The 13231-nt window shown below is 36.3% G+C and overlaps 1 protein-coding gene across 1 annotated transcript in view; it reads left to right on the top strand.

Moving 5' to 3' along the window:
• SENP7 (SUMO specific peptidase 7) overlaps positions 1 to 13231 on the top strand; it is a 163987-nt gene that overhangs the window by 147781 nt on the left and 2975 nt on the right. Inside the window, exons 16-23 of the mRNA XM_054714050.1 lie at positions 167 to 283; positions 3659 to 3781; positions 5834 to 5926; positions 6960 to 7084; positions 8292 to 8344; positions 11419 to 11462; positions 11554 to 11622; positions 12258 to 12408. Of these exons, the coding sequence (XP_054570025.1) occupies positions 167 to 283; positions 3659 to 3781; positions 5834 to 5926; positions 6960 to 7084; positions 8292 to 8344; positions 11419 to 11462; positions 11554 to 11622; positions 12258 to 12408 (775 nt within the window). The remainder of the gene's footprint in view (positions 1 to 166; positions 284 to 3658; positions 3782 to 5833; positions 5927 to 6959; positions 7085 to 8291; positions 8345 to 11418; positions 11463 to 11553; positions 11623 to 12257; positions 12409 to 13231) is intronic.

The raw sequence follows: 13231 nt of genomic DNA, 5'->3' as shown, positions 1-13231 counted from the left end.
AAATAAAGGGAGGAAAATATAATTGCTCGTATCCTGTCAAATATTTTTTACTCTACGTATTTTAGTTATTGAATACTACTACCCTGTTATTGTACGATATGACAAATCTTTTTGATACTAGAATTTTTAATACCAATATACTTGAACTTTATTTTTTACTTTTAAGGTTGATTGTATATCCTCCACCACCTACCAAGGGGGGATTAGGAGTAACTAGTGAAGATCTGGAGTGCTTAGAAGAAGGGGAGTTTCTTAATGATGTAATTATTGATTTCTACCTTAAGTAAGTACAATGCTAAATGATCTCATTTGCTTTACAGGTGTTGATGTGAATCTTAAAGTAAATGTTTTTATATCTGAAGTATTTAACTCTAGATAAAAGTAACCTGCCAAGATACGAGATTTGAAAACTTTTTGTCTACAAACGTTTTCTAGAGTTGACTAACTCAGTTGTATTCCCTTATTTCCAATAGATACTATGTACTTCCGAAGAGCTACTGTTTTTAGTTTGTTTTAGTTTTTGTTTGTTTTTGATTTATTCTTCTTTGACTATTATTGTGATGAAGGAACTACTTACATAATTACAAATCACTTTAGGAACTGACTGAAAAGAAGCAACTCTGTGTAGTTATCTATTGTGTCTTTAAGCACAATTAAGAGTTAACAGTCATTTTAAAAATCCGTATCACTATTTAAAAATAAACTTTCAAATTTTTGTATAGCCAAGCTGAAGGAATAGATAGGCAAGTTTTATCAACTTTCATGCAAAGGTAATTTGTTTTTAGCCTTTATTTTGTACTGTATCCCTTCATTTCTTTTAGATGTCTCTAATTATTTCATTGACCCCTCTCAAACTAAATTTATTGTCATTTTACCTAAGCCCTATTTTACTGATAATCCGGTACTTAGTCTAGTCACTCAGGCCCCAAATCTCACACTAGCATTTACTCTTTATCCTTAACATTGTAGATTTAATCTCTAGAAGTTTAATTTGGGTCCTTTTTTTTTATCTCCCATGTATTTATTTAGTTATAGTAACTGTTTGGAATATAGTTATAATAACTGTTTCAATGTCCTTTTCTACTTATTCTAACACCTGTGTCAGTTTTGGACCAGTTTTTCTTTTTCATTGTGAGTGTTTTTTGTTTTGTTTTGCTTCTTTGCATGTCTGGTGATTTTTTTTTATTGGGTGCTGGGCATTTTTGTATTCCTATAAATATTAATTGAATTTTATTATGGAACACAGATTGTTTGGAAGCAGTTTGATGCTTTTAAGGATCATGCTTTTTGTGATTTGTTAGCCAAGATCATCAAATTAATCCCCACCTCTGAGGAAAGACCTTTCAGAGTGTTCTACCTGGTGCCTCACGAATCACGAGGTTTTCCAGCCTGGCTGGTAGGAAAAGGCATAATTCCCATGGCCTGTGGAAATGCTGGGTACCGTTCTATCTCATCTTTCCAGGTAGTTTTTTCCCCTCAGCCTTGGGTATTTTCCTTACACCCGTACAATGATCAATATGCTGCTGACCACTTGAGAACTTTCTGAAGGTGTTTGGAGTTCTCTATGCAGACAGTTCTTTTCTTTCCAATATTCAGATCTGCGAACCCTGGCTGCCTTGGTCTCTTCTGACTCGCATCCATCTCTTCAACTCGGGGAGTCTGTCAGGCCTCAATGGGTTACTCCTTGTGCTGCAGCCTGGAAACTGTCAAGGCAGTACTGAGGGCATTAGTGGAGCTTACCTTGTTTCACGTATCTCAAAGATCACTGTTCTTTGTTGCCTGATGTCCAGGGTTTTAAAAACGATTGTTGTAAATATTTTGTTTCATTTTTTTTTTTCAAGCAGAAGGGTAAATCTGGTCCATATTATTCAATCTAGACTGGGAGTGAAAGTCTCCATTATCATGGACTCTTTATTCCTCCCCCCCCTGCCCCCCCCAATTCGCTTTCTACATATTGAGTTGCCAATTTTAACAGATTCTGTCTCTCAAGTTCATTTAATCTCTTTCTTTTGTTGTCATGATCTTTCTAGTACTCCTTATCTCCTTACACCCGTAATTGTCATTCGGCCTTTTTAAGTAGTCTTCCTGTATCTTTTGTCTCTGTTTTTTTAACTTTATTTTTCTTAAACTGCTCTAAGAAAGCAATTCTTAGGAACTTTTAGTAATATCTTATTACCTGTTAAAATGAGTTCAAACACAGTCTGGCATTTGAGGATCTTGATAATATGACACCAATCTATCTTTTCAGCCATCTACATATATGTACTACATAGTCCAGCAAAATTGAATTATACACAGTTTGCTAAACAAAGCCCATCCCTTGCTCTGTTTTTCCTGCTTCCTGGAATTCTCACCTCTTATTTAAACTTGTTGAAATTTTATTCCCTTTCAAGGTTCCTTTCAAGTGGTACCTTTGTGAAACTTTTCCTGATCTTCTAAACAGATATTATTAACTTCCATAAAACTTCATTTGCATCTCTTTTATGGTACTTATACTATTTTGCCTTATTTTAAAGTTACTTGGTAGTTTTATAATCATTCTCCCTTCAAAGGTTAAGCACTTTGAATCTTATTTTTGTATCCTATAATAGTATCAAATTTATATTTTATGAGATGAAATGGATCATTTTTTGGTATTTTAATATGTTTTTTGGAATTAATTAATAAAATTTTATTTTTAATGCAGATTTAATAGTATTTTCCTATATTTCCTTTTCACATAACTGCCTATATCTGTGTTCCTTATTTTCAGAGGGGATTCTAACTTTATTTTTTAAATTGATGAATAACTTTCAAGTACTAAAGTATAAAGCTGATGTTCACATATGTATACACCCATCTTAATCATCATTCAGATCAAGCATTCTTTGTGTCTCCTTCCCTGTAGTATATCTATCCCATAACCGCATTATAGAAAAACTTCTCATTTTCTTTGTCTGTTATGTTTTTTAAAAAAAAGTAATTATAAGGTAATTTTCAAACCTGCATAAACATTAAAAATAGTAGAGTTCTGCCCTAGCCTGTGTTGCCCAGTGGTTGGAGCACAGGCACAGGTACCTAAGGGTCTTGGGTTCGATTCCCAGCCCTGGTTGGGGCAGTGTGGGAGGCAACCAATTAGTGTGTCTCTCTTACATTGATGTCTCTCTCCCTCTTTTCCTCCCTCCCACTTTCTTAAAAATCAATGGGAAAAATACCCTCAGGTGAGGTTTAACAACAAACAAAAAAAGGAATAGTTGAATTCTCTAATCATGAAAGGTTTAATTATTCAGTGATTGAATTATAATCTTATGTTGAAGAACTTTTAGTATAGAAATGGACTAAGAATTTAGCGATTAGTCATGTCTCAGAATTATTAAGATTTTTTTTCTTTTCTTTTGTGTCTGTAGTATAAATATGGTACTCACCACATGTTAAGTATTTGATAAATATTTGTTAAGTGAATAAATGAATAAGTGGGCAATTTCTGCTTTAAACAGTCTTGGTGCAGGTCTTTGAAGTAACTAAAAAACAAAAAGAATTGAAATTAGAGCAAATTGCAAGATTGCTTTGAATCTAATTGGATATAAAAATGAAGATTCTCAGAACACATAAGATAATTGGGGGGAGACCAGGTGAAATCTAAAAATAATTTAATTTTGTGGTATTGCTACTTTACCAGGTATCTTATATTGGAAAAGGCATCAAATGAACTTGTTGAACGAAGTCACATTTTTAGTAGCTTTTTCTATAAATGCTTGACGAGAAAGGAAAATAACTTAACAGAAGATAATCCAAATCTTTCGTAAGTCTATCTTCCGTTATACTTACGTTTTGAGAGGCAAATATACCATTTTGATGATTCTAATGAAATAACCTCGTATAGTGTTCCCTTGAGTGAGTAATATTACCACTTGTGCAGGTGCTGGGTCTGTTGTTCTGTGAGACATTTCTCACCCCTCCATGGTACTGCTCCCTCTCAAAGGGAGGCGGACTCTTGCAGGCTGCATTTCCAAGTGCACTTCCTTTGGGGGACACTGGGAGTTGGGAAGGAAGGAAGGAAGAAACTAGGTGATTTCTTCTTTACCTTCCACCTTGGGGAGTAATTCTGGCAGTTTCTCACCCTCAAGTATAAGCTCCATGAGGTCAGGGACTTTATCTGCCTTATTTTCTACTATCCCTAGTGCCTTTTTCTCAGTGCTTGGTACATGCTAAGAACTTGAATAAAACAATAAATAATAATGTGTATCATTTAATGGGGGGAGAACTGTTAGACATTTGATTGAGGATTTTCTACACAGTTAGGAACTGAGAACAAGATTTATTTGTGGCTCCCATATTCCTTCCTATTCTCCTTGCCCCATCCCATGTGTAATATATTCCCAATCAAATAAAGTTAACATAATCAGGAAATCTACCAAACACCAACATAACACAGAAAACTTGGCATCCTTTTGATTTTCAAATGGAAAATTAATAGACTATACACTAGAGGAAAGCAGTTGTTTATAATCTTGTAATGGTTGGGCCATTCTGAAATAAAAAACTCAGTGAACATATGACTCCATATTATTTTATGAAGTTAGTCTTCTACATACAATGTTCATTCCTATCACATCTTTTAGCCCTTTCTGGATCCCATCTTATTTCCCATGTCTGCCCTTGCAAGTTTGGTTAGTCAGATGAACAGGTATTGGGCAAAGATGTCTATTTCCTATATTACTTGGTATATAAATCTTTAAGAACTTAATGATTTGTTTAATTTCCTGCATAAAAAGAGGTTCTTCAAGGGATGGATCCCTGATCCAGAAGTCACATACCACCTCCTTTATGCCACTGTTAAATGCCATCCCCTTCCTAAAATTATTTTTTGACATCCAAACTTGGTTTGATATCTTCCCTGATGGATTTAGTAAAGCAGGGGTGGGGAACCTTTTTTCTGCCAAGGGCCATTTAGATATTTATAACAGCATTCACTTAATATAATTCACTTAATATAAATGTATGTTGCTATGAAAAAAAAGCTCCTAGATTTATTGACTTTCGAGTCCTACCTGCGGTTGCCTTGGCAGGGCCAGACCAAATGATTTCTCAAACCTTATTGGGCCCATGGACTTTCCCCACCCCTGATGTAAAGAAAATAAACTATTCCATTTGTTTTTTGTGGGTGTCCCAACCCTTTTATAGGTGGCTTTCTGGATGCTGTAATGTCATTCCTTATGACACTTATATTTTAATTATTTGTTGTGGGTTTGTTTTTTCTGGCCTCCTTTTAAAATAAATTCCTTTAGGTCAGTGTGGGTGATGTCATTATTTGTTCTTAGGAACCTAATAAATATTTGTTGAAGAAATAAAATGAAAGATGGATATACTTAACTCATTGTCTTATAGTTTCTTTATATAACAAATGAAGGGAGACAAGTGTCAGCTTTAAAAATCTAAGAACATCTGCCTCCTTCTTCCTCTTTCATTATGTTTTAAAACACCTCCTTATTCACAGATATAACATTTAGACAATTCTGTTAAGGTTTATTAATAGTGTTTTATACCATGTGAAGATGAAACTAAACAGAATAAATAAGTATAGTTGTTTATAGTCAGTTGTGCCACTTGTAGAATCTACATAACATTTTATAAATTGTTGCCTTCTATTACATTATTTATAAACAGGGATCAGATTTAAGAATACCCAGGAGTTAATAAAAGGAGATAATTTTCTAGTGTGTTATATATCTTTAAAAAGATGGTTAGGTAAACTAAACCTAGCAGTTTTCAGTTATAAAAATGACTCTTGAAATCATTATCTTAAATTTTTAATTATTTATATATCAAATATATCTGTCTTTCATATTCCCAGAATGGCACAAAGAAGACATAAAAGGGTAAGAACATGGACTCGCAACATAAACATCTTTAATAAAGATTACATCTTTGTGCCTGTAAATGAGTCGTGAGTATTTCGGATTATTTCAAAAGAAAATTGGAGAGGGTGCAGAAAAGTATTTGGGGTGTATTTAGATAGATAATCAGTAAAAAGTGTGGGTATATTATTCCCAGGTGTTATTATTATTTATTTATTTTATTTTTTTCTTTATTGATTAAGGTATTACATATGTGTCCTTATCTCCCATTGCCCCCCTCACCCTCCTGGTGTCTGTGTCCATTGGTTAGGCTTATGTGCATGCATACAAGTCCTTTGGTTGATCTCTCTCCCTTACCCCCACCCTCCCCTGCCTTCCCTCTGAGGTTTGACAGTCTGAGTGATGCTTCTCTGTCTCTGGATCTGTTTTTGTTCATCAGTTTATGTTGTTCATTATATTCCATAAGTGAGTGAGATCATGTGATATTTATCTTTCTCCAACTGACTTATTTTGCTTAGCATAATGCTCTCCAGGTCCATCCATGCTGTTGCAAATGGTAGGAGTTCCTTCCTTTTTACAGCAGCAAAGTATTCCATTGTGTAGATGTACCACCGTTTTTTAATCCACTCATTAGCTAAAACAATGAGTTATGTATCTTGGATTTTGTTTTGACAGTAGTTATATTGTAAATAATAGTGAAAAAAATAAAATGACAAATGAGCACAAAACTGTAATGCCTGAGGCATTGAATGTTTTTTTGAACTCAAGAAAAGATCAAAAGATATTAGCATGAATCTTCAAATATTTGAGGGTAAGCTCTTTAAGAACTAGTAGAAAAATGATTATGCTTCGAGTCTATTTATTAAAGCAGATCCTCGACAGAAAACACTGACTATAGGAAAGTAAATAAGTTTGAATTACTCAGATTTTATCCTAAGTAGTCTTACTTCGTACTTAATTAGTTTTGGGATGTGTGTTCTATATTATATCAGATATTATAATTGACTTCTTCAAAATTAATGCAAAGTTTGTCACACCCCCTTTCTTAGCTGTAGTTCTAGGATGTATTCTTCGGCATTGTTTAGATTTTGTGTTATTAAGATTGTATTTCTTTTTCAACAGGTCTCACTGGTACCTTGCAGTCATTTGTTTTCCGTGGTTAGAAGAAGCTGTGTATGAAGATTTTCCACAAACCATATCCCAGCAATCCCAGGCTCAGCAATCCCAACACAACAACAAAACAATAGGTGATAAACATAATATAAATGGTGTTTTTAATGGCAACAACCATGGAATGATTAGAGGGAACATTATGACGTTAAAAGATAACATAGTTATTTATTATCTTTAAACTTATTAGAAGAATAAGAAAGCTGAAATTTTCATGATATATGCCAGCCTCCTATATAGACAATATGTAATTCTTGATATACTTTCATATCGAGTTTCATCATGGCACTTTTTATAGCATAATCTTGCCGGCATGACTAAGGATCCATGCTGTGGATCTTCAGTCAAGCTTGAAATTCCCCATTTTTTCTTAATATAAAGTAACGCAGTTTTTTGTTGACACAGTAATTTGGCTAGGTAATATGGGTTTCTTATAATTCTGCCTTGATTTTTCTTACGTTACAACCCAGTTAAGCAAGCAAATAAGCCTATTTTCTTTGAAGAAGAAAAATCAGAATTATATGTTCTGTAGCTGTAGCCCAAGCAGCAAGCAGAATTAATAATAGTCATTATCATGAACACTGACGAAAATCCGGGCGGAGGGGGTGTATATGATAAAGCAACTGATTATCTTAAATTTTCTCTAATCACCTTCTTCTTAAAAAGTAAACTTATGAAACACTCTATGATCATAGGTTATAAGAACCGTTACTAGGCAATTAATGCTCCTCCACATTATAAACAGCAGACATTTTGCGTAGCTGGTGTGTCTCAGTGGTTGAGTGTTGACCTATGAACCAAGATGTCATGGTTCGATTCCCGGTCACGGCACATGCTCTGGTTGCGGGCTTAATCCTCAGTTGGGGTATGCAGAAGGCAATTGATCAATGATTCTCTCTTATCATTGATGTTTCTATCTCTCTTTCCCTCTCCCTTCCTCTGTCTGAAATCAATAAAAATATATTTAAAAAAATAAATAGAAATAGCAGATATTTTGGTTAGTGATCCATTTTTAAAGATTGTCTTTTTATAAGAAACAGACTCAGCTAACTGGTATTTCAGGTTTGGCTCTGGGGTTTATGTATTGTCTGATAATAGCTGACCATAGTCAGTTTTATCTGTTGATTGAATTTTGTTTATAACTTCAACCATGAAAAAGTTAAAATAGACTCCAGGTATTTTTTCCCCTTTAAATACTATATACATACAAATTAGAATTTATGCTTATCTAAATACTTTGTATTAGACATAAAGACTCATAACTGCTTTGTTATTTCTAACTAGATAAAGATCTACGTACTACTTCAGTACTATCCTTGGGTACAGTGGATTCCCAGGTAAGTGTGTTCTTTATAGATTTGAAGGAAGGGAAACTCATGAATCTGTTAAATACAGCATAGTTAGGTGGCTGTGACATTGGTGGCCCATAATTAAATTTTTGCTACCTATGATTCTTTGATGGATTTTGTGGGAGTAGAAAAGAGAACCTGAGATATTATCATTCTTTTTGTATCTGTTTATCTTACTTGGACTCCTTAGGTTTGTTTAGTTTTATAGTAGTTTATCTGATCATCTTAGTTGACTACTTTTCTCATTTCTCTGAGTCAGATTTACTTTTATTCTTATGTTAGCAATTTTTTGAACTTAGCATAATTAATAAAATAAGCAAGCGTATTTTTATATTCTACTTTCTATTGTGAATTGTTGATAAAAATCATTCAAAATAGAATTAAGGCCAACCCACATGGCTTCTGAGACTAAGGTAGTTACTTTTAACTTTTCTATATAAGGGCCTCCAAACTAGTATGCATGGTCTATATTTGATGTCTTAAATCGATTAAGGTAGCCACCAAATGAATTTTTGGTGAGCATAGATAGCAGCAGCCTCCCTGGCACAGGCCTGTGTCTTAACTGTCACTGGTATTGGGTTGGCAGAAGGAAGGTGTTTCCTTCTCTGTTGGCACAGTGGCAGGATAGGGAGTTCTTTCTTGCTTTTAAGCCAGGTTTCCCAAATTGGGTTTCTTGGAATACTTGTTCTAAGATGCAGTTTATGATAAAAAGGGATTCTAAGGTCAGTTAATTTGGGTAAACCCTGGATGCTATTTCTGTTTTAGAGATTCACTGTTACATTAGAACTAGAAGCCCGGTGCACTGGTGGGGGTGGGGGGTCCCTCAGCCAGCAAGCGGACATCCTGCGCACAGTCCAGAACCCCTCGCTCCTTACCGCCCGCCTGCTCTCTGCTCCTGACCGCTGGGCTCACTGCTCCTTAGTGCTGCCGCAGAGGCGGGAGAGGCTCCCGCCATTGCCACTGCGCTCGCCAGCTGTGAGCCTGGCTTCTGGCTGAGTGGCGCTCCCACTGCGGGAGTGCACTGACCACCAGGGGGCAGCTTCTGTGTTGAGCATCTGCCCCATGTTGGTCAGTGCGCATCATAGCGACCGGTTATTCTGGTCATTCCACCATAACAGTCGCTTAGGCTTTTATTATATAGACTAGAGGCCTGGTGCACGAAATTCGTGCACAGAGGGGGGTTGTCCCTCAGCCCAGCCTATACCCTCTCCAATCTGGGACCCCTCGAGGGCAGTCGGACATCCCTCTCACAATCCAGGACTGATGGCTCCCAACTGCTTGCCTGCCTGCCTTCCTGATTGCCCCTAACCACTTCTGCCTGCCAGCCTGATCACCCCCTAACCACTCCGCTGCCAGCCTGTTTGCCCCCAACTTCCCTCCTCTGCCAGCCTGGTCACCCCTAACTGCCCTCTCCTGCAGGGTTGATCACCTCCAACTGCCCTCCCTTGCAAGCCTGGTTCCTCTCAACTGCCCTCCCTTGCAGGCCTGGTCCTTCTCAACTGCCCTCTCCTGCTGGCCATCTTGTGGTGGCCATCTTGTGTCCACATGGGGGCAGGATCTTTGACCACATGGGGGCAGCTATATTTTGTGTTGCAGTGATGATCAATCTGCATAGTACTCTTTTATTAGATAGGATAGAGGCCTGGTACAGGGGTGGGGGCCAGCTGGTTTGTCCTGAAGGGTGTCCCTGATCAGGATGGGGTTCCCTTGGGGCATGGGGCGGCCTGAGTGAGGGGCCTGTGGTGGTTTGCAGGCTGGCCACGTGCCCTGGCAACCCAAGCGGAGGCCCTGGTATCTGGAATTTATTCTCCTACAATTGAAACTTTGTAGCCTGGAGTGGAGCCAAGCCTGGGGCTCCCTCCGCGGCCGGCAGCCATTTCTGTTGGGGTTATAATTGAAACTTTGTAGCCTTAAGTGGGTGAGCCCGGCCAGGGTGTGTGGAAAGCTTTGCTTCCCCTGTTGCCAGGGACAACCCTGGCCTGCTCTCTCAAGCTCCATTCTGCCGCCATTTCTGTGTGAATTTGTTTACCTTCTATAATTGAAACTTTGTAGCTTGAGTGGAGGCTTAGGCCTGGCAAGGGCAGGTGGAAAGCTTGGCTTCCTCTGTTACCTAGGAAACCTTGCTCTCTGTGGCTGTAGCCATCTTGGTTGGGTTAATTTGCATACTTGCTCTGATTGGATGGTGGGCGTGGCTTGTGGGTGTGTCAGAGGTATGGTCAATTTGCATATTTGTCTATTATTAGGTAGGATAATAAAGATACTGAGAAGTTCTGCTTTAAAGAAATGTTTGTTTGACCTATTGTTTCTCAAATTTATCAACAAAAAATCCATCTTTTTTGCTTAATATACATTAATATTTTGCTTTTTGTGCTTCAGAGGGAAGAAATGTGTCTCTACCGACATTATTTATTGAGGTAGAGAATGTATGTAAGCATAGATTAAATTAATTTGCTTATCATTGCTGAAGATGATAACTCTGAATAGAAGTAATTAATTAAAGTTCCAGATTATTTTTTAGGACATATTAAAGGTTCATAACTTCTTCAGGCCACATGTAAAACTGTATAAACTACTGTTTCACCAGTATCTTACTAATAATAGACAAACATGTAAATTGACCGTGCCCCCGCTATGCCACCAGCCAATCAGAGTGAGTATGCAAATTAACCCACCAAAGATGTCGGTTAATTTGCATACACAGGCGCTGAGCGACTGGCGCGGATGCCTGCATTGTCACCATGGCGACGACACAGGCGTTCCACCCCATCCCAGTCTCTCAGGGCCTCTGGGCAGCGTGGGAAGGCAGGGCCGAAGTGGAAAGGCGGTGCCAGCAGCCAGGGAAAGGAAGGCCCATTCTAGCACGAATCTTCATGCATCGGGCTTCTAGTAAGAAAATAAATCAGTGAATTTTGAAAAGTGCAATTAACTCACTTTTGATGATGAAAATAACTCATTTGAAATTTTAATTTCAAAGTTATTTGAAACATTTTAGAAAGTAACTGAATATTAATTTATTCAAACTAGTTTTAATTGTAAAGTCATAAAAATTTATGTTATTTCAGAGTACTGAGACAAGTATGTCAATACCAAAGAAAGTGTGCAAAAGGTAGGTACATGCTATAATGATATTTTCAGATATTTAGGTTCACTTCATATACAAATACGTACATCTTGATTTCTTCCTTTGCTCTTAATAGGCCATGCATTCTCATACTAGACTCCTTGAAAGCTGCTTCTATACAAAACACAGTTCAGAATTTACGAGAGTAAGTAATGACAGTTTGTTACCTAAAAATCTCAATAATTTTGAAGATATTTTAAGAATTACTGAAAATGCTATGTCAGAATTGTATTTTATGATGTATTTAGATGAGGCCTATAAATTTAAGTATTAATATTTCTCAAGGACTATGTCAAAAGTAAATTCAGAATTTGTATTCATAATTGAACAAAAGCACAACTTTACAAAGGAACAGTGCAAATGTTAGTGGTTATCAAAAGTAATACTTTAGGAAATAAACCTTACATTCTTATTATGTGTGTGTGTGTGTGTGTGTGTGTGTGTGTGTGTGTGTACATGTAATTTTGTAATTTACTCTTAAGGATCTGGAAACAACTAGCAGCTAAAGTTTTAAAATAATTTGTTAATCTACTTTGTGATATAAGTAACTTCATATTTTTGATTTGTTAAAGTTGAGTTGGTAGAAAAGGTCTAGCATTTATTTAGAAACTAAGATGATTTTCTTTAAAGTAGGACTTTTGAAGCCTCACTTATTGTAATTTCTACTGTTAAAGTTCAGTCTTTGGAAATTCGGCTTGAGCCAACAAATGTTTTTTTGTGAAAGTTACATAACAGTAAAGAGATTTCTATTCAAGTCAATCTACCTTTTGATGATTTAAGGTATTTAGAGGTAGAGTGGGAAGTTAAACGAAAAACTCACCGTGAATTCAGCAAAACAAACATGGTGGACCTATGCCCTAAAGTTCCTAAACAAGATAATAGCAGTGATTGTGGAGTATATTTACTGCAATATGTGGAAAGCTTCTTTAAGGTATGTAAAAATATAAATAAATTTCTTATTCACAGTTACCAGTATACAATCACAAATTACTGGGCAAGCAAAGAAGCAGAAAATGTTATAGGTAATCAAGAAAGAAAGAAAGAAAAAAAAGAAATGGAACCACAGATAATTCAGATATGGGAGTTAGCAGATAAGAACCTAGAAATGATTTGATTAATATGTTAGAGAAAAGTCAAAGATGAACAAAATGAATGAAGAGATGAAATCTAAAAAAGTCAAGTGAACATTCTAGAGTTGAAAATGTATAATGATATATCTGAAATTTAGAACTTATTGGATAGGTTTAATAGCAGACTGGATAAAGCAGAAGATAGGATTAGTGAACTTCAAAAACGAAAAAGACATTAGAAAGTATCCAATTTGCTTAGAGAGGAAAAAGAATGTAAAGAACAGAGCATAAGAGATAAGTGTGATACAGTCAAAAAGTCTAGTTTACATATAATTGGAGTTCCAGAGTGATTACTGGTGGGGGTGGGGGTGCATGCAGAGAGTAGTAAGGCAGATAGAAATTTGAAGAAAAAATTTCAGAACTAGATTCATGTATTCAAGTAGTTCAGAAAACCATGAACTAGATAAGTACAATGACAAGCATGGGTGTTATTTTCTAGCTCACAAGAGACTCCATTGAAACTGCAGCAATATTAAAGGAGAAATTTTAAATAGCAAGGAATCACTTTTTGCTTTTTGAACCGTCAGCTTATTCAGTCATTACCAGTGTTGTTGGTATATTGAGCAGGTTATTTATACTTGCTTGGAAAATCCTTTAAAGGTTACAGTACTTTCAAAGTAAGGA

Source organism: Eptesicus fuscus, chromosome 3, assembly GCF_027574615.1.
Source record: "Eptesicus fuscus isolate TK198812 chromosome 3, DD_ASM_mEF_20220401, whole genome shotgun sequence".
Taxonomy (NCBI): domain Eukaryota; kingdom Metazoa; phylum Chordata; class Mammalia; order Chiroptera; family Vespertilionidae; genus Eptesicus; species Eptesicus fuscus.
The sequence above is the reverse complement of the archived record's forward strand: the minus strand, read 5'-3'. Positions and strand labels throughout refer to the sequence as shown.